Source organism: Lycium ferocissimum, chromosome 11 (assembly GCF_029784015.1).
Source record: "Lycium ferocissimum isolate CSIRO_LF1 chromosome 11, AGI_CSIRO_Lferr_CH_V1, whole genome shotgun sequence".
Taxonomy (NCBI): Eukaryota; Viridiplantae; Streptophyta; class Magnoliopsida; order Solanales; family Solanaceae; genus Lycium; species Lycium ferocissimum.
The window spans coordinates 44,803,362-44,825,645 of NC_081352.1; the positions used below are offsets into that span (position 1 = coordinate 44,803,362).

Here is a 22,284-nt window from a genome sequence, read left to right on the forward strand (position 1 = left end):
ATATGTGACCATAAAGTCAATAAAGAAATTGAAAAAGATCATCAACGATGTGAGCAGTTTGGCATCAAACATATAAGGGTACTCACAGACCTCGATCATCTTTTAATTAATTTGTCTAAATGGAGGAATAAAATTTATATAAATAAGAAATGCAAAAACCAAATTGATTCATCCTTTTCACATGTAACATTTGATGCTTTTAACAACTTTGTGTTGCTGACTAATATAGAAGTTGAAAGAAGTACTAGTTTATACTTTAAGAACTCTAGAATACTACCACATTATCTAGATTGGGTCATGCATATAATTTCATATGGCTTGATCGACTTTTTTGAGACTGAGATGTAATAAATGTAAGTCAAATTTGTACTTTATTAGAAATGAAAAATGAAGTTAAAATGTAATGTTTCAAGTTTTGCATGGTTTGACAATTTTTTTTACTCAGCATCTTCTTAATTCAAACACATTGTATTCGTCAAGAGTAAATAGAAAACATACTCAACGAGCGAAATTATATTCGTCGAGAAAAAAGAAAACAATATTATTACAATGTTTAAGAAACAAAATGAGTAAATTTCTCAAATGGTCACTTAGCTTAATGAAATTATGTAATAAGGTCATTTTTGCATATTTTTGTATCAATAAAATCACTTAATTTGGAGTATTACCTTATTTTTTACAAAGTAATTATAATCGGAAAAAGCAAAAAACGTATATATACATAGTAAGAGGGTATATTTACAGAACATGACGATACTTTTCAATTTACAAAATATATCAATAGATTTCTTACAAAATCTAACGAATCAAGTAAATTAAAAAGAAGCAAATAAAACACAGTAAATAACGTAATAAAATTGCTTCCTTATTTTATCCACTTTTCTCTCCCCATTCAAAATTAAGAGATATTATTCCCTCATTTTCTCCAACTTTTGCTCCTTTATTTCATCCACTTTTCTCTCCCCATTTAAAATTAAGAAATATTGTTCCCTAAATTTCTCCAACTTTTGCTCAAAAAGTTCATTCTAATCGATATATCTCTCATTCAAAATTCATACATAGTCAATTTCTCGGTATGAAAACCTATTTTATGTTCTATTGATGTTGCTTCTCTGCCTCTGTGCTTGTAGAAAAACTAATTTTTCGGATCAGTGGTGATGAAGTTTTGGATCTAGGGTCAGTTTCAGAGGTGAGAAGATAACGAAACAGAGGTGTTGTTATAGTTGTGGTGTTTGAGCCCTATTTTTTATGTTTCAGGTGGTGCTACGATGCCCTGTTTTTATATCTAACTCCCTATTAATGCTTCTTTGTCGCTGTGCATATATTAGTGAAGTGAATTCCCAAAATCCCTTATGAAACTCAATGAAGCGGGTCTCCCCAAAGTCAGATCACTTGAAGTTTCGGAGGAGGGAAAGGAGGGGGGGGAGGGTAGGTGTACATAGTTCATACCCAAGAAAACTTATATGTATAATTTTTGTGTGCAATATGTATAACTGTATCAATTCGTAATAATTTTTATATATGAAATATGTATAAAAATTGTATGTATATTTTGATTACGATAAAGTAGATATAAATTATATAAAATCTGATCAAAGTATGTATAAATTTTGAGAGAATACGATCAATTTTGTAATTGATACAAATCAGATTCCATACAAAGTTCATACACCAAAAACAAATATGTATAAATTTTGTATGTAATATGTATAACTTTATAAATTCGTTATAATTTTTATGTATAAAAGTTGTATGTATATTTTGATTATGATAAAATACATATAAATTATATAAAATCTGATCAAAGTATGTATAATAAATCTGTGATTGATACAAACTAGATTCCATATAAAATTCACACACCAGTAAATAAATGTGTATAAATTTTTGTATGAAGTATGTATAATATAACACTATAAATTTGTTATAATTTTTATGTATGAAATACGTATAAAAGTTTTATGTATATTTTGATTATGATAAAGTACATATAAATTGTATAAAATCTTATCAAAGTATGTATAGAGTATGAGAAAGTATATATGTATAATAAATTCTCTAATTGATACAAATCAGATTCCATACACATATCAGTTATGAACATTTATAAGACTAATTCATATCGAATTTATTCGCATTTCCTAAATACTGTGCCGCATATATCTCAAAAATGATATATAGCAGATTCCATACACATCTCATATATATATATATATATATATATATATATACATATACAATTTATACAGATTTCAAACTCACAGTGAACACACATTTTTCAAAACGATACAAACTAATTTTTATATACAATTAATATACGGGTCAGTAATCAAAATGTTTATATTATTAATGTATAAATAATTTATACATACTTCATACACACAATTACAACACACATGTCATACACACGTTTCAACTTTTTTACATGTTGCATTAAAGGAATTTTTTTTCATTTTTTTTTTTCATTAAACATATCATCCCTCCCAATATCCCTCTGCTTAAATTCATAAGATTTCTACTCATTATTTCCCAAACACAAAAGGCAAGCACAATTAAAATCTAACAATGTAGGATCGGAAAACAGTGTTAATATACAAAAATAACGACGAATAGTAACAATGGCGAAAGATTGGTTTGAAAATCGTGAGTTGAAAATATAGAGAATTGCTATCAAGCAAAAAAAGGTTAAAATTTGTAGATAATTGTTCGTCGATGAAGCTGAAATCGTAGCATACTAGGAGAGAAGATGAATTTTATGTTTAGAAATAGTATCTATCAACAGCGGTAGACGAGGGGAGAGAGAGAGAGATAAATCTTTTTGAAAAGAAGAAGAGGTTGATTGGTAACTATCTTAAAATTTAAGCCTACATTTAAAAATCAGATTCTCTTTCTAAAAAGAAACCCAAAATCATGGGTATTTCATTAAGCCAAAATCTGATATACTTTATAATTTTATTGGTATGTTTTGTAAATAAGAAAAATATTCTTATATTTTATAATATAGAATATTAAGTAGTATTATTAGATCATTTTTCCAATCGAAAAATGCACTTTCGTCACCCAAAAAAACTTAGTTGGATGGGCCGCGTGAACCTAACATTCTGATCCAAACCAACGCCTACCGTTACAATACCAAATATGGATCAAGTATGACCCTTTTCCTTACTTTCCCCACTTTTCATCTTTCACTAGGACAAAAATTGCCTTCCCTAGCAGCGAGAAACACACTAATGTTGCTGACTTGCTGCATTTTGGAAAGCCCTGCATCTTTACTGTCCTTTATAAGGAGTTATACTGAATATTCTTGCCACATTCCATGGATGAACATGTGGAGATATTAAGAAAAAGAGGTCTTTTTTTATACTCGACCCCTTTTATTTGGTAAACAAATGAAGAAAGTGTATTCTTTTTAGGGCAAATGTGCAAAAATACCTCAACTTTGCTATTTACAACGGATATACCCTCCGTTTAAAAAGTAATGTATATATACCTTTGTCGTTACAAAATGGTGTAAATATACCCTGCCCTCACACAATAGTACAAATATATCCTTTTTGCTAACAAGATTTTTTTTAAAATCATTTAGTTACTTTTTAATTAAAAAAAAATGTCATGTAATTTTAAAACAAGTCTACTCATTTTTGAGTAGACATATTTTTCTAACATTACATGGTAAAAAAAAATTCGGATAGGTCGGATCTGGTTCGTTAAAAAAATATCTCCGTGGATTTAAAAATAAAAATTTACTCATTTTTTTAAACGAACCAAACCCGATTCACTAAAAAAAAACTATCATGTGACTTTAGAAAAATATGTCTACTAAAAAAAATGGATAGACTTTTTTTTTAAAGCCACGTGATATTTTTTTAAAAAAAATCATCAACGAACAGGGTATATTTGCACTATTTCGTAATGGCAGGAGTATATTTACACCACTTTTATAAAAGGTTATATTTGCTCTAAATCGCAAAGTTAAAGGGTATACTTACACCTTTTCCCTTCTTCTTTTTTTTTTAATTAAAGTACAGGATATAAGTCAAGTAATCTGTTGATAGAAAACTTAAAAGTAATTTTACTAAGTTGAAAGACCATTTGAGAGATTTTTGAAAGAACATAGAATGAGTAGCAAATGGGGCAATTTCTTTCTTATGTTTAACAAAAAATAGGAGTGAAAAGAAAAAGAAAAAAAAAAAAAAAAACACTTGTTCAATTCTTACATGAGAAAACAGAACCTTGCAATGATATTTGTCACCTCGTACCATCTTCCACTAAGCATTCTGCATAACATCACAGAAAAAAAGAAATCTTATGCTATTGGATCTGAGAATCATCTATTCTTACTCTTACTATCATTGCTTGGACTGGTTCCCAAAAGGGGAAAGAAAGAAAGACACTAGAATATATAAGTTTGAGTATTAAACATATTTATCATTTGTCTACTTACTAACCTTACGCTAAAAAAAGAAGTCCTATAATTTTGGGGTGCGCGGGATCCAAATAATGAACTTTGGAACTCCCTCCAACTTTGAGATATTTTCCCTCCAAGTCAAGTCCCAAACGACGTTTCTACCCACTCTGCTTTACCTATGGTCTTTCTTTTTTATAATATTTCAAGATCCATGTTACTCTAATAAAATGACAAAAACACCCCTCCCTTTGTTCAAAAACACAACTACCTACCCTCCGGGCAGATGGGCAGTTTTCACTTTCATGCGCATGTGTGATTATAGTAATAACTCATCTTCAAGTCATTTCCGAAATTGATCATCTTTGAAAATCGTGGGAACGACAGATTTTATTATGCCTAAAGAATACTACACTCGTACTCCGTCCATTCATTTTTTAGAAATTGTGATCGAAATGGTGTCCTTTGAGGACAAATTAGTAAAAGGATTTGTCAGAATTTTTGTAACTAAAATGGTGAAAATGCATCCATTGTGGAGCATCTTTAGTGTATAATTTTCACGTCTAAAAATTGACGAATTGTTAAATATAATTACACTGAAGGTATTATGCCGTCCATGAACCCTCAGTGTATGTTTCAAACTTTGGGGAAAGGCTCATCCATCCTAGAGAACCTTCACTGTAAATCTTAAAATCGAGAGAATCTGAAAAAGTATATCTGATATGACAATGAAGGCAGTTTTTCAAGCTTATAGACTCATGGTTACTAACACACCTTTAGTCAATTTACAAAGACGCCCTTTCCACAAAGAGTTTCTCCATAAATGATAATATCTACCTTTCTTCGCTACCACCACAACCCCCCCCCCCCCCCCACCTTCCTTCATCATTTTAGAAGAACTTTCTCCCCAAAATTCCGTTTTATACACTAAAAAAAACTTTCACAATATCATTTGGAAGGTAAGGACCACTCAAAATCAGAAAACGCATCTTCAAATAGGTAACTTTTTTTGTGTTTTATTGCTTTTCTATTTGAGGGTATTAAACTTCTTACTGTATTTGCTCCTAGTTGTTTTTTCCGCTTTGTTTCAATTATGTAATTCTTTTCTTCAGTAGCATTCCAGTAAATGATTAGTAGGCTCTTTATAATTTAGTGGAACATTTTATCTCCTGATAGCATATCTGGACATTTAATGGTCTTTTCCAATAAAATATTGAGAACTTTTATATTCCTTGGAATTTCTGATTTTTAGAGAAAACCTTGCTTGGTGCAATATCAGAGCTTCTTTTTGAACGATTAACTTGTGCTTAAGATTCAAACCCTAGTCACTGATAAGGGATCCATTATTTTATGTACTTATAGAGGAACTTATCTAGTCTAGTGTAATATATCGTCCAACAAACATTTCGATTGCCAATTTTATATGAAGTAACCATCTTTTCTTCCATTGAAATATGTTTGGGGCCTACATATGTTATCCTGGAACAGATTCAGGAGGAATTTTGTACTACATTATGATGTTTCTCACTCCTTGTGATTTTCCCAGTAAATGACGATGCAATTCTGGCCATAAAAATACAATTTAATATCGATATAAAGTGGACAAAAGTTGATGCGCCAAAGTAGTTTTAAAATTACATATCAAGTTTAACATCGTAATTTCATTTAACCTTATACTTTAAAGCTTCTGACTAACTTAGTATCGTTATATATATAGACACACACACTTGTGGCATCACCTGCGGTGCATCCGAGTCCATTTGATTCTAGTGTCCTTTTAGGGCAAGGTTCTCATGGAAGCAAGCATAAAGATCAAGAGGGGCTCGTTAAGATTCAAAGAGGGCGCCACACGATTCAAAGAGGGCGCCACACAATTCAAATATGAAGTATTTAGATTACGTGCGGGCTCAACAACATCGAACACTTCTATTTTAATATAGATCTCCAGCAAATCAAGATTCATCATATAATGCACCGTATCAGGGGCCACCATAAAATCTTACAAAGACTCATTGTCAAATATGAAATTTCAAAATAACGAGCATTGCCCTGAACAGTGGAAAATGGCCATCTACCAGATAAGCGTTAACTCTCATTCGGATTAGTTTTCATTCTAATATGCAAGTTTCTAACTAACAATCGTACTTAACATTTAATAGAAGTTTAACAACCGCACGAGGACCGCAACTATATCTAATTATGTCAGATTCATATATTATATCGCCGCCCCAATACAATGCAACTCTAACACGACGTTCATTCGACATTTTTAGACGTGCTAAAAAACTTCGGTTTTCAGTAAGTATTTGCTCAATCACTAATCTTTTTTCTCCAAATTCATATTGAAGTGTGCATTGAAACACAATGTACACTAATTTTGTGAACTCAGTGGCATACGTGACAATGTATAGCATGTCCATATATATAAAGGAACGAGAAAATAATGTTGAAGACACATAAGAGATCATTCATGGAGAATGCTTTCTAAGGGAGCGTTTTTTACGTAGGTGTCTTAGCAAGTATGAGCCTTTAGGTTCTAAAAAGCTGCCTTAGTTGCCACATCGGAGCAGAAAAATTTACTTCTTCAGATTCTCTAGATTTTAAAATTTACACTGAAGGTGCTCTTGGATGGATGAGCCTTTCCCCAACGTCTAAAACATACACTGAAGGCTCATGGATAGCAAAGCACCTTGAGTGAAAATATATTTAACGGTCGTCTGTTTTTAAACGTGAAAATTGTACACTGAAGGTGCTCCACCATGCGTGTGTTTTCACCATTTTGGTTACAAAAATTTGGGCAAACCCATTTATTGGATTTGTCCCTCAAATGACACCATTTCGGTCAAAAATTCAAATTTTTAAATCCCTCATATTAAAATATTTTTAGAATTTTATATATCTACTTTAGTAAATCAAGGGAAAAATTAAATTTTAATCAAAACATTTTTAAAAAATAAAAAATATTGTACATTTTAACGGGACATATTTGGCCATAATGTGTAACTTCTCTGACATAGAGGTTCAACCTTAGGATCGATATAGTAGTCATTTGGACAAATTCAGCGGAAGTTGAAAAAAATATTTATAATTGAAGTTTTTTGGTAATAAACTATGAAAATATTTTCATTGCAACGAGAAAATTTTACAAAACTAAAGAGCATCTAATGTCACCACCACCTTTCATGAACGGTGCAGTGAACAACTAGACCTCATCTAGGAAAAAACCAACAAGAAGCAAACTAATTACAAATTCGAGTAATCAAACTAAGACATCTATGAGCTCTTTGAGTTTAATCGCATATCTATCCTTTCCCTAACTTCCTTTTATATCTGTGTTGTAGCAAAACTTGTATTTACAGTATTGTTCCTGAAAATCCTTCAATTCATGGCTCGCCATGTATGATAAATCATGGCTTCATATAAAGCAACATCTACTTCCTTGTAAAAACTGTTCCATCTTCTCCTTCGAATCCATTGCAAGCTCTGAGTCAGTCCCTTTGCAGGAAATTAATTCCTGCCTCAGTTAGAAATTGCAGTCTTCACTTCTAAAAATCAGTCACATCTAGCAAATAAATGAGTTTGATTTTCTGTTTCATCTCCATCACAAAAACAACATTTGAGTTCATTAACTGGGATATTCAATCTCTCGTGATTCTCTCTTGTTTATGCAGTCTGTTCTGATAGGCAATCCACAAGATCATTCTATGTTTAGGCAAAGATCATAGAGTTTCATAAGAGTTCATCATCACAGAGTTCCACATGAGTCCTGATTCCTTCACTCCTGGCAGCCGACTAATCAAAGCAATATAACTACTGGAAACTAGTTTCCAGATGGAGTAAGTTGATAAATACCCCCATTATACAAGTTCATCATCTGCACCTTCAGTGAATTCAATTTCGTCCAATACCAACCCTTACCAGCAACTGGAACATGGTTTCATATATCCAAATCATCCTTTATATATATTCCATGAACCGGTTTCACCCAAAGCAAGTCCTATTTAGTAGCCAATTGCCACAATAATTCGCCAACCGATACAACATTTCATGCCTTGGAACTCCTTACATTCAGGCCACCATATTTCTCTGGAATACAAGCTTTATCCCATGCCACTAGAGGCATTTTCCTCCTCTCTTCAGGTCTGCTCCACAGAAATTCTCTGCAATTGATATCTACTTTTTTCAACACACTCTGAGGTAGTATAAACACAACACCGCAAAAATTATAGATAGAAAACTGTACACCATTAATGATTTGAAGTCTACCGACGTCTATATGACAATTGCCTACAGTTATCTTTTCAACTAACTGACGACACTCCATTTTACTCAATTTCTTCGAGGATAGATGCAGACCCCAAATATCTTATCAGCAGCGTAACTAATGTGAAACCCGTTCTGTCCAAATTTTTCAACATTTCACTAATATTTCAAATACTGAAACTCAATATCTACAAATAGCAATATCAAATTAGTATTTTAGAAATAAATGCTAAATCTAGTACGGTTTAATGATCAAATCACCTGTCTAAAGCAATTGTAAAATGAAAATTAGGGAAATAAACTCCGCCCGGTGCCCGAACCGTACTACAAAACGAAGTTGAAATTTTTACATTACCATTTCAAGTAGGAATCTGTTACTATAGCACACGAAAGGGGCAATCCTCGTAAATACAGAGCTGAGGTTTCTTCTCAGGCCAAAAGCCCACCTTATTTTATATTTATACTAAATAATAATATAAGCCCGAAGCACAAAATCCTCTGAAGAAAATTAAAAAAAAAACAACAAACTATGTCATATACAGAGAGAGAGAAATAAAAGAGGAAGGCGAAATATAGATTCGTCATTTTTTCTTTCTCTACGAAATCAACAACCGATCAACAAAACCCGAAAGCCTAATTAACTCTTCGATTCAACTCCAACTTTGACTCAGCTCGATCTCTAAATTTCTATTTCAATTTCAACTGGTATGTATTTATGTCTTCACATTCTAATAAACCCTAGCTATTTCAATTCAAATTCTATACTTTTTGTTTTCCCCTCTTTTTCAAAACCCTACATTCAATTTAATCTGGTGGATTTGCGTTAATTGATTTGTGTTTGTGTGGATTTTCTAGGGTTTTGGAAATCGGAGAAACAAGCTGAAGAGAAGAAGTATGAGCATAGACAACCCTGGCGAAGAAGAGAATAATTAGGGTTTGGTTGCGGTTTTGGGAAAAAAGAGAAGCTTTGAGCTTTCCATGGGCGATGGAGGCGTTGCATGTGTGCCTGTACAACAACAACAGCATATTATGGAGCGTTTCTCTTCTGTTTGTGCAACCAACAAAATGAATAACAACACTACTCCAAAAACTGTTAAGAAAAAAAAGATGAATGGTGGTAGTAAGACCAAGGCTAAGAAGGGTAAAATAGTTAAATTGACTAGTATTTCTAAGAGTAGTAGTGGTGGTGGTGGTAAAGAGAAAATTGAGTGTAATGGTGATGTTGGTGTTAAAGATGAAGTTGAGGAAGGTGAATTGGGTACTTTACCCGTTGTCAATGGAGAAGTTGTTGTTGAGAAGCCGTTATCTCGAAAATACGAGATAAAGAGTGAAATTGAGAAGGGTGAGATGATGACTACAGCTGATGTTAGTAAAAGGGGTGAGTTTGTTAAAGGAAGGTGGCCACGCAAGGGGGAATGGGAAAAGGGTGACTATAGAAAAGGGGAGCTTGATAAGAATGATCCCGGTTATGAACCAGGCGAATTTGTACCTGATAGGTGGAGGAAAGGTGAGGGGTCGATGAGGGATGATTTTAACTATAACAGAACGCGCAGGCATGATTTTGGTAAAGACAAGGGTTGGAAAGGGGATCTTGAATGGACGCCACCTTCGGCTAAGGATAAAGGATGGAGAAATGATAATCGTGAATGGTCGCCACCTTTGGTTAAGGACAAAGGGTGGAGAAATAATCGTGATTTTTCGCCACCTTTGGCCAAGGATAAAGGATGGAGAAATGATCGTGAATGGACACCACCTTCGGCCAAGGACAAAGGATGGAGAAATGATCGTGAATTTTCGCCACCTTTGGCCAAGGATAAAGGATGGAGAAATGATCGTGAATTTTCGCCACCTTTGGTTAAGGACAAAGGATGGAGAAATGATCGCGAATGGACGCCACCTTCGGCCAAGGATAAAGGATGGAAAAATGATCGCGAATGGACACCACCTTCGGCCAAGGATAAAGGATGGAGAAATGATTATGAATGGACACCACCTTCTTCAGGTAAGCATTCTGGGGAGAAAGATGTTGGTAGAAGTGGTGGTGGAATTCAGCATGCGAAAAGGTTACCTAGATATGAACCTAGCATTCCAGAAAGGAATCAAAGGATTAGTTCCAAGATTGTCGGAGAAGACGGTTCTTCCAAGAGTGAACTGAGAAACGGCAATAATCCTGCAAGAGAATACTTCTCAGGTAATAGGTTGAAACGGCATGGTACTGATTCAGATAAAAGTGACCGTAAGTACCGGGGCGAGTATGATGACTTCTCAAGTTCAAAAAGCAGGAAACTTTCTGATGATGGAAGTCGAGCTGTATACACAGCAGAGCATGGTTTGCAGCGCTCTACTGAGAAGTTGCACAAAAATGCACCTCCTAATCGGAACATTCCATCTGACAGGTATTTTTCCAGGCATTACGAGCCAGCTAAGGTTTCTTATGACAGACTTAATAGCAGTCCTCGTCATTCGGAGAGGTCCCCACGTGACCGGGCCCGCCATCTTGATAACTGGGATCGGAGCCCAGCCCGCCGAGAAAAGTCTCCCTATGATCGAGGCCGTCACTTTGATCACAGTAGATCTCCTTATGACAGGAGCCGTCATTATGATCATAGAAGCCGGAGCCCTAGTTATTCAGAGTGGTCCCCACAAGATCAGGGCCGCCACCATCATAGGAGAGACAGGACGCCAAACTTTGTGGAGCGGTCCCCACGTGATCGGGGTAGGACTGCTTATCACCGAGACACAGGTCGGAAAAGTGGACCAAGTGACAAAAGGGAAAGTCATTTTGAAGGCAAAAGGCATGAAGGAAAGTCCAGCAGCCAAAAGGATGTCAGTGGGAAAGATCAAATTGCTAAGGATTCTGAGGTTAGAAGCTGTCCTGAAAATAGTAACATTGTTAAAAGTGGCAACCATCCAGTAAACAATGAAGGTTTGCCTCAATGTCCTGCAGTGAATGCCTTGGAGCCTCCAGAGGAAAATGGAGCTGTTGAGGAGATGGCTTCTATGGAAGAAGACATGGATATATGCAATACCCCACCACATGTTTCGACTGTAGCAGAAGGAACCTTTGGGAAGTGGTATTACCTTGATCATTTTGGTGTGGAACAAGGACCTTCCAGTTTATGCAAGCTGAAGTCACTGGTGGAAGGGGGATATATTGTGGCCGACCACTTTGTCAAACACGCGGATAGTGAAAGGTGGGTTACTGTTGAGAATGCAGTTTCTCCGATGGCAACTGTAAATTTTCCATCAGTTGTTTCAGACGTTGTTACAAAGATGGTGAGCCCTCCCGAGGCTCCTGGTAATGTCTTGGAGGATAATTGCGATCCAGCTCAACTTAATGACCAGGTAGGTGAGAATACCCCTTTATCGAAGATTGTACCATGTCATGCGGATAGTTCGGAGATTGTACCTTCAGACAAACATCATATTGATGAGAGAGTAGGGGCACTATTAGAGGGGTTTTCTGTAATTCCTGGCAGGGAACTTGAGATTATTGGTGGTGAGTAACTCATGATTTTTTTTCCAAAAATTATCTCTCTTTTTCACGATTGTGCTTGGTTTTTTTCTTATGGCACTTAATATTTCCTGTTTGCAATTCTGTTCTGCAGAAGTGCTGCAAACGACGTTGGAGCATGTGGAGTGGGAGAAATGGGGAAGTGCTGAAGGTAGGTTATTCTTCTTTTTGTTTCTATTTGAACTCTATATCTCTTTGGTGATCAACGAAGGTGTCTTGTTTTCCAGTCCTCTGCCTATGATTATGCGATAAAGGAAGTTGTTGTCATTTTTTTATTGAAGCGTAGGTGGAGTATGTTGCTCGTGGGGCATTACTGCTGATCTGGTTTTCTTAGTTCTCTCATCTCTGTCTAAGATAATAATCGCTGAAAACATTATCTAAGATATACATTCTTTCTAGTTTCTGTATCAGAACTTCTGATATGCGGTTGGTTACTTTGCTTCTTACTGTGTTTGGACTTGAATATATCACAGAGTTTGGCTTTTTCATGAGTGGTCCCTTTAACATGACATTTTGTTTATATGCTTTTGGATTGCTATAACAACTTATGTTGTGTGCATAGGCTGTGTACATTTCCATCTCGTTGATAAGGACCTTTATGATTAACTATGCATTGGTTTCTATTATGTAGGTGAACACTGTGGTCAAAGTTCTGATGAGTGCTTGCTTAGTTCAGAGGCGCAGAAAGAATCCACAGAAGCAAGGACCAGTGGCAAGGAAAATGATTTCTGCTGTAGTGACCCAGCTGAGTTGTTTTCTGGTCTGTGGTCATGCAAGGGTGGGGATTGGAAAAGAAGCGATGAAGCTACACAAGATAGGCTGTGGAAAAAGAAGCTTGTTCTTAATGATGGTTATCCTCTGTGCCTCATGTCAAAATCTGGGATTGAAGACCCGAGATGGCTGCAGAAAGATGAATTGTATTACCCGTCACACAGCAGAAGGCTTGATCTTCCATCATGGGCTTTTATCTCTCCTGATGAGTGGAATGATTGTAACATTGTCGGAAGACCCAATCAATCTAAACCTCCAGTATTAAGGGGTACTAAAGGGATGATGCTTCCAGTGATCAGGATAAATGCATGTGTAGTTAAGGAGCATGGGTCATTTGTATCTGAGCCTCGCACTAAAGTTAGAGGGAAGGATAGGCATCCTCAGAGGTCATCACGACCATATGTGGCGACTGGTGATTCTAAGAGGTCGTCAGAAGAAGGCGTCTGTCACTCGAAAAGTAGGCAGGACCTAGAATCACATGGTTCCCGTAAGAGTGGCATGCCCTTAAGTATTCCAAAGGATCGTCTTTGCTCAGCGGAAGAGTTACAATTACACTTGGGTGAGTGGTACTACCTTGATGGTGCTGGGCATGAAAGAGGGCCTTTCTCGTTTATTGAGTTGCAGGTATTGGTTGATCAAGGGGTCATACCAGAAAATAGCAGTGCTTTCAGAAAGGTGGATAGGATGTGGGTCCCAGTTGCTTCAAGCTCAAGGACATCTGATCTGTCAAAGATGTCCCAAACACCTAATGAGACTCTTGGAGCTTCTGTGTCAGAGTTGGAGAGTTGTCAACAAAGTACACCTAGTGGTGTTCCCTGCACATTTCATGGCAAGCACCCTCAGTTTATTGGGTATACCCAAGGAAAGCTTCATGAGTTGATCATGAAGTCATACAAGAGTAGGGAACTTGCTGCTGCCATTAATGAGGTCCTGGATCCCTGGATAAATGCAAGACAACCAAAGAAAGAGAGCAATCCAGGTACGTTCTCCGTGCTCCTAATATTCCCTTTTTTTTTTTTTTTTTTTTTTTTTGGTGGAGTGATTGGTTCTCTATGATGTCTAATTCATATCCCCGCTTTCTGTTACAACTTTGTTGCATATGATGCATGAGGCTTTTCTTTCCTTAAATTTTTCTGGACCTCTTCATCTCCTTCCCGTCCTTGTATGTATTTGTGTTTTTAAAAAAAAAGGTATCTTTGTTCCAAATTATGTCAAAAATCCACAAGCCAACCTGGATTCAGGATGCCACATGCCTGTGCGCAGTTCACCAATAATATTCTAATGGCAGTTATATTTCCTTTATGATGTGGCCTGTTATGATACAAAGGACTCCTATTGCTCAACTGTTTTTTTTTTCTGTCCATCTTTCCCGTCCTTTGTGTGTTGCCTCTCATTCTCTAAAGTATCTCTCTGACAGATTTTCGTGCCAGCAAAAAGGCGAGATGTCATGGAAGTGAAGAAGAGTATGAAATGGAAGAGGACATATCAGTATTTCAAAATGATGAATGCCAATTTGATGATCTATGTGGTGATGAAACTTTCAATAGAGAAACCATTACCAAACCTGGAATCGAAAATGGAAATTGGGGTCTACTGGATGATCGTGTGCTTGCACGGATCTTTCATTTCCTTAAAGCTGATGTTAAATCTCTTGTTTATGCTGCTTTGACTTGTAAGCATTGGAGATCCATAGTAAAGATTTATAAGGGTATCTCCCGTCAGGTTGACTTGTTATCTGTTGCTTCCAGTTGCAGTGATTCCATGATGCAGAAGATAATGGTATGCTTTTGCTTTCATGACATTGTGCTGCTTATTTTCTGTCCTACTTGCTGCCAAATTGGGAAAAAAAATTAAGAAGTAGAAAATTGCCAAGAAAGTATGATTCCTTGAACAGTTTTTTCCCCCCTCCAACAGTAACTCATTCTTTTATTTTCTTTTCGCAGAATGGTTACAACAAAGAAAAGATAACTTCTTTGGTTTTACGTGATTGTATCGGCATAACTCCAAGAATGCTTGAGGATGTTCTGCTTTCATTCTCTTGTTTGTCCTGTGTAGACATTAGAGGTTGCAGCCAACTTGAAGATGTTGCTGTTAAGTTTCCAAATATTAATTGGATTAGGAGCAGGAGTTCGAATTCGAAAGTTAAGAGTCTCAAGATCATTTCTGATAGAACCTCATCATCTTATAGAAGTTACAATAGTCAGGAGAATCAGATGGATGATTCAATTGGACTGAGGGACTATTTGGAAAGTTCAGACAAGAGAGAGTTCGCTAACCCGTTATTCCGCCGAAGCTTGTATAAACGTGCGAAGGTTTTCGATGCTAGAAAGTCCTCATCTATGCTATCTAGGGATGCCCAATTGAGGCATTTGGCAATGAGGAAATCCAGAAATTGTTTCAAGAGAATGAAGGAATTTCTTGCGTCAAGTCTAAGGGAGATAATGAAGGAAAATACCTTCGAATTTTTTGTTCCAAAGGTAGTATTATATCCTCTTTGCTTGCTCTGTGAATACTGTTTTAGATGCTTCTAAACCTTGTCTCCTTTCCTTTAGGTTGGAGAGATTGAGGAGAAAATAAGAAGCGGATATTATGCTAGTCGTGGCTTGAACTCTGCCAAAGAAGATATTAGTCGAATGTGCCGGGATGCACTAAAGTAAGTTTTCATATGTCGTATTGTGTACGATTCTTTAGCGTCACCGGGTCTTTGCAACAGTTGAATTGTGTGAATTTTTTGTTTTGGGAGAAAAATGCGTATTTGGTACCTCTATTTTACCTTAATTGTACCTTTAGTTTTTTAATCAACCAATCATTCAACTACGATTCAATCCCAAACAAGCCCAGATTGACTCTATGAATCCTCTGTCTGTTGTACCCAATTATCTTCGGAAAACTTTACCAATTCAGTCCAATAATATACAAAACTAGCTGAATTCAAGTAACTTCGTCGCCCGCAATCAATATTGTTGTGGTTTCCTTGGCAAAAGAGGCATATTCATGTTTAAATCTCGTTTTAAGGGAAATAGTATGTTCCTAAAGGAATATAGATCCTATTAGAAATGAGCCCTACAAATAATGAAATACTCTTTCAGACAACGGTGCACATTCCCCATGAGTCCTGGGTTTACAGAACTACTAAAGCCTACTTTCTTTAGGATTCAAGCGACTGCATGCTGTTGACTGAAGGCTAAAGATGCTAAGAGGGACTAAAAGTGTGAATGAGGGATAACAAACGGACGAAAATGGCAATTCTTTTTAAGTGAGATTTTATTAATTAGTGAGGGATAACAAACGGACGAAAACGGCAATTCTTTTAAGTGAGATTTTATTAATTGCACCGAAAAAGTGCTCGTATGCACATAACAGGACTTCTGTTTCCTTCAGACAAATAAGGAATCTAGAAAGTCAGCCATAATATTTACATCTCAGTCACTCGTGATGTTTACAGCAAGAATACCAGAACTGTAAGGCTCTAAGTTTGACCAAGTGTACTGCTGTGCTGTTACTTGTTATCAAAATATCTATAATTTTCCGTCCATAATGACCAGAAATGCATAGAGCGACAGCATTCCGAAAGCCTTTAAGCTGCTTCTTCGTCCTCTGCCCATTCTAATTGATTATAGCCCCTTTCAATGTTGCTGGATGTACTCTGTGCACACCCAAACACATTAAGGAAGAGAGTCCATATGTTCCATTCTCTTGCGGATGCTTTTGTCTTCCTCACTGCTCTACAAGGCCAAAACTGCATTTTTCCGTTTTCCTTTTTGTGTCTTCCCTCCATTGTGGCTGATGAATGAAGGGAAAGATGGTTGTCGAGGAATCACACACTAAAATTGTTAATATATTTAGTGCAAATGGCTCTGTTATTTGTTTGTCACCTTTGTTCTATTTTAACATAATTTGTGAAAATTCTGATTGATATTCTACAAATGCTGTGGCTCAGATCAAAAAACCGTGGTGATGCCAAAGACATGAATCGCATTATTGCATCATTTATCCGTCTTGCTACTAGGTTGGAAGAAGATCCCAAGTCATTCTGTACAAAAGATGAGATGATGAAGACTTGGAAAGATGAGTCACCTCCAGGTTTCTCTTCTAGTACAACGAAGTACAAAAAGAATCCTGCTAGAATGTCTGAAAAGAAATACTTAAACAGAAGCAATGGATCTTCCTATGTTAATGGTGGATCTGACTATGGAGAGTTTGCAAGTGATAGAGAAATTAAAAGACGCTTATCCAAGTTGAGGTTAAAATCCTTAGATTCAGGAAGTGAAACATCTGATGATCTTTCTGGTGATACTTCGAGTGACAGCGAGAGTACTGCTTCAGAGACAGAAAGTGACTTGGATTTAAGATCGGATTGTGGAACTGCAGAGTCAAAAGATTATTTCACTCCAGATGATGGGTTTGATTCTTTGGCTGATGATCGTGAATGGGGTGCTCGCATGACGAAGGCTAGCCTGGTTCCGCCGGTAACAAGGAAATATGAAGTCATCGATCATTATGTAATTGTAGCTGATGAGAAAGAAGTGAAAAGAAAGATGCTGGTTTCTTTGCCGGAGGATTATGCTGAGAAGCTTAGTGCACAGAAGAATGGGATTGAGGAGTCTGATATGGAAATTCCTGAAGTGAAGGATTATAAACCAAGGAAAACGCTTGGAGAAGAGGTGATAGAGCAGGAAGTCTATGGTATTGATCCATACACTCATAATCTTCTGCTCGATTCCATGCCAGATGAACCGGATTGGTCTCTGCTGGACAAGCATTTGTTTATTGAAGAAGTGCTCCTTAGTACTCTCAACAAGCAAGTTAGGCGCTTCACGGGCAGTCACACGCCAATGATATATTCTCTGAAGCCTGTTTTCGAAGAGATTCTGGAAAATGCAGACAAAGATCAGGACAAGAGAACTGTACGGTTATGCCAATTCATCTTGAAGGCCATTGATACTCGTGCGGAGGACAATTATGTTGCTTATAGAAAGGTGAGGAAAATGAATAATGGTTATTACTGGGATCTGTAAAAACTAGTTATTACTTCTATATTTGGGCATTTTACTAAATACTGATCCTGTTTATTCCAACATTTGATGGACGTGTCTGTCAGGGCCTTGGGGTTGTGTGCAACAAAGAAGGTGGCTTCAGCCAGGAGGATTTTGTCGTCGAATTCTTGGGGGAGGTAAGGATAAAATGTTTACTTCTGGATTATACCTATATATTTCTCCAGCTTTTTCCGAGTATCCTTTTACTTAATTTTGCTTTGAGAAGTGTGCATTCTAATTGATGACTTTAATTCATGTCTCTCCTAACGAGACATACAGGTTTATCCTGCTTGGAAGTGGTTTGAGAAGCAAGACGGAATTCGCTCCTTGCAAAGGAATAACAATGATCCTGCACCGGAGTTCTACAATATTTATCTTGAGAGGCCAAAGGTATTCTTTGTTGATATGGGTTCATTCTATTCTCCTTTTTCCTTCTTGCTTTTTCGCTAACCCTATTAACAATCTCTCTTGTTAGGGTGATGCTGATGGATATGATCTAGTTGTTGTTGATGCAATGCATAAAGCTAACTATGCTAGTCGAATTTGTCATTCGTGCAGACCTAATTGTGAAGCAAAGTAAGTTTTCCCCTTCGCTCTAGTGTGGTTTATAGTCCAGCCGTTAGTAGAACCAGATTATGCACCATGTATGGTGTTTGTTTTTGGTAATTCCAAAAAAAGATACTAAAAATGGAGAAGCGAAGTGTCCTTCGACAGTGGTGGATGCAGCCCTTAGCCAGCGGGTTCATCCAAATCTAGTATTCTCGACAGAGAGTATATATATATATATATATATATTTGAAAACCGACTAAAATTTCAACAAATGTTAGATGTGAACCCATAATTTTGGAAGTACGATAATGTAAAGAACCTCTTATAGGTCGAACCATCCTGGTTCTGTCTGTACTTGGAACAAATGGTTGACCATTTCTTTCAGTTGCTTGTGCCTTTTGCGTTGACTTTTAATTGATATTTGCTGGCCCAGAGAAGACGAAAGCTTGTAAGACTGTTTTTAGGTTTCTTAGTAAAGAGGCTGAAAAGACAGTTTTATTGTTAGTGGTATTATGTTTTCCATTAAAGAGATGTATAATGTATTCATACGTTTGTGTTTTTTGTGTACTATCCCCTCTTTTCTTCCCTTACTGGTTTTTGGACTGACATTTTTCTCGTGACATTTATGTACCTTTTCGTGATCAGAGTAACAGCAGTCGATGGTCAGTATCAGATTGGAATTTATAGTGTACGACCAATTGCTTATGGTGAAGAGATCACTTTTGATTACAATTCCGTTACAGAGGTGAGTTTTTGCTAATGTTGAGTATCTGTTTAGCTCGAGGATAGAGCCTCTTTTTTTTTTTCTTTTTGTGAATAATTTTTGTTAAATGATGATGTCTCATGCTACAGAGTAAAGAAGAGTATGAAGCTTCTGTCTGTTTATGCGGCAGCCAGGTTTGCCGTGGAAGTTACCTGAATCTTACAGGTGAAGGGGCTTTCCTGAAGGTACATTCTCCATCTTAGTTTTGAAGAATTATCTGTCTTGGCAGCTCCTTAAGCTCTTATATGAATGAGGGTTTTTGGTGTTCTGGCATTTTCACATTTTGTGCTTAAAAGGAAAATGCTTTAATCATTTGAATGGACACTTACTGTTCCCATGCTATCACCTTTGTCTGCAGGTGCTCCACGAGTACCATGGGTTACTTGACCGACAGCAGCTGATGCTAGAGGCATGCGAACTGAATTCAGTTTCCGAAGAAGATTATATTGATCTTGGTAAAGCTGGACTTGGAAGTTGTTTGCTTGCTGGTCTGCCACATTGGTTGATTGCTTATTCAGCTCGTTTGGTATGCTTTTGCTCTGAATTGATTATGGGTTACCATTGTATCGTTCTTTAGTATTTTCTGAATTATATATTGTTGTTGAAGGTGAGATTTATCAATTTTGAGAGGACAAAGCTTCCTGATGAAATACTTAAGCATAATTTGGAAGAGAAGAAGAAATACTTTTCAGATATTTGTCTGGAAGTTGAGAAAAATGAATCTGAGATTCAGGTAAGGATGCTCTTAGCTGTAGTTTTGTACTTCCATTTCTATTCCCTCCGCCTGCATGTGCAAAGGTTTTTTTTTTTTTTTTTTTTTTCCTTCTCATTTTTTTTTTTTTTTTTTTTAATAATACAGGCTGAGGGCGTCTACAACCAAAGGCTTCAGAACTTGGCTCTGACTCTTGACAAGGTTTGACTTTCTCCTTTTTGACCAAGTCATATGTTAATATTTCCTTCCATTGTTTGCTTAAGAATTGGGTTCCGAGGACTTTATTTGATGTGTTGAGATCAAGTAAAATCTAAGAGCTGTTGATGTGCTTTATGCAGGTGCGTTATGTAATGAGATGTGTTTTCGGCGACCCGGAAAAGGCTCCCCCTCCTATTGAGAGGCTAAGTCCTGAAGATGCTGTCTCTTTTATCTGGAGAGGAGAGGGGTCTCTTGTCGAGGAGCTTCTTCAATGCATGGCTCCTCATTTGGAAGATAGTATGGTAAGCGATCTCAAGTCCAAGATTCGAGCTCATGATCCATCCAGGTCAGATGATCTTGAGACGGGCCTTCGAAAATCTTTAATATGGTGAGTAGTGTCAACCATGGTATCTGAGCTATGTGAGTCCTATCAAAAAAGCAATTTTCTTGACTTGCTCTTTCTTGTTCTAGGTTGAGAGATGAGGTCCGAGATCTTCCATGTACATACAAATCTCGACATGACGCTGCTGCTGACTTGATTCATTTATATGCTTACACAAAGTGCTTTTTTAGGATACGAGTATGTTACTTTATCCTATCAAACTTCTTTCGTGTATCCTTTTCACTGGGCATTGTGTAGGTTTTGACTTGTCTATCTTCTCTCTTTGCAGGAATACAAGACTGTAACTTCACCTCCTGTATATATTAGTCCTTTAGACCTGGGACCCAAATATGCTGATAAGCTGGGGCCTGGTATTCACGAGTATCGCAAGACATATGGCGAGAATTATTGCTTAGGACAGCTGATTTATTGGTATAACCAAGCGAATGCAGATCCAGAGAACTGTCTTTTCAGGGCGAGCAGGGGTTGCTTGTCTTTACCTGAAGCTGGCTCGTTTTATGCCAAAGTCCAGAAGCCGTCCCGCCAACGTGTTTACGGCCCAAGGACTGTGAAGTTCATGCTGTCTAGAATGGTAAGCTTTATATTAACTTCAGAAGAGCACCCTTTATTTTGTGTATTGTCTATTGCAGAAGAAACCGGCAGCTAGATGCATATGTTTAGCAGATGAACGCCTTCTAAGCAGAACATGCCTAGCATCGTTTAGGAGTATACTTAAAATATCAGTGTGGTTTAGTTGTTGGTTGCATTGCTGTTATGGGCTGTGCTCTTCTTTTCTTGGTGTGAATTTTTATTTTGATTTTTTTTCAATCAAAACATCTGATTGTTTATCAAGGCAAACGTCTAGCATCCCACCTAAAAGTTTAAAAGGCAACACGGGGCAGACAATGAATAGTGTGAACCACGTAGGAGGCTATTAATTAATTCTGGTACACTACTTGCTTTTCAAATGAAGATGATACGCTTGACGTCTAGCTTCAGGCAATTATTATACCGGGCAGTTTCCGCTTAACACAAGTTTTTTCCCTCTTTCCAGGAGAAGCAGCCCCAGAGAGCATGGCCAAAAGATAGGATATGGTCATTTAAGAGTAGTCCCAAAGTATTTGGCAGTCCTATGCTGGATGGTATTCTAAGCAAAGCTCCATTAGAAAAGGAGTTGGTACATTGGCTGAAGCATAGACCTGCAATCTTTCAGGCCAAGTGGGATAGATAGATGAAATTTTGCAGGCATCAGCAGAGTAGCATTAAGATGCTGCTGTAGGATACTGATTTGCTTAGAGAAAGGTCGATGTTAGTATCAAATCCCTTCCTATTGGAAGAGGGGGAAAAATAGGTGATTGCTTCGAGTCTTTGATTTCATTATGGTAGCTTCCTCACTTGATTCTTGTGTACAGTTTTAGTCGTTTTTCATTCTTGAGCAGTTTTGTAAAATGTAATTCGTTGTCATGGAAAAGAAAATTAGTGAATGAGTTCCTGATCTTTATTTAGATGTAAATGGATAAATTAGATAGTGTTTCCAGTGGCTCTTATCTGTAATCAGCTCCTAAGTTACACAAGACAGAGAGGTTCTACTTTCAAGTTTTTACTAACCCTTGTACGTTAAATTACCCTTTATCTATTCTTGGTGTAACTTTTTTTTTTTTTTTGAGCAATAAAAAGTTTATTAATTGTC

At 36.7% G+C, this 22,284-nt stretch overlaps 1 protein-coding gene across 1 annotated transcript; it reads left to right on the top strand.

Moving 5' to 3' along the window:
• Nucleotides 1-9,167: 9,167 nt before the first annotated feature.
• LOC132037196 (histone-lysine N-methyltransferase ATXR3) lies at nucleotides 9,168-22,230 on the top strand. The gene is made up of 20 exons (XM_059427670.1): nucleotides 9,168-9,373; nucleotides 9,524-12,167; nucleotides 12,277-12,333; nucleotides 12,814-13,932; nucleotides 14,371-14,732; nucleotides 14,897-15,430; nucleotides 15,506-15,606; nucleotides 16,894-17,932; nucleotides 18,055-18,126; nucleotides 18,269-18,379; nucleotides 18,465-18,565; nucleotides 19,185-19,284; nucleotides 19,392-19,487; nucleotides 19,661-19,828; nucleotides 19,910-20,035; nucleotides 20,162-20,215; nucleotides 20,353-20,600; nucleotides 20,684-20,792; nucleotides 20,884-21,186; nucleotides 21,649-22,230. Exons 2-20 carry the CDS (start codon nucleotides 9,647-9,649, stop codon nucleotides 21,823-21,825), a joined length of 7,398 nt encoding a protein of 2,465 aa, XP_059283653.1. The 5' UTR covers nucleotides 9,168-9,373; nucleotides 9,524-9,646; the 3' UTR covers nucleotides 21,826-22,230.
• The last annotated feature ends 54 nt before the right edge of the window (nucleotides 22,231-22,284 follow it).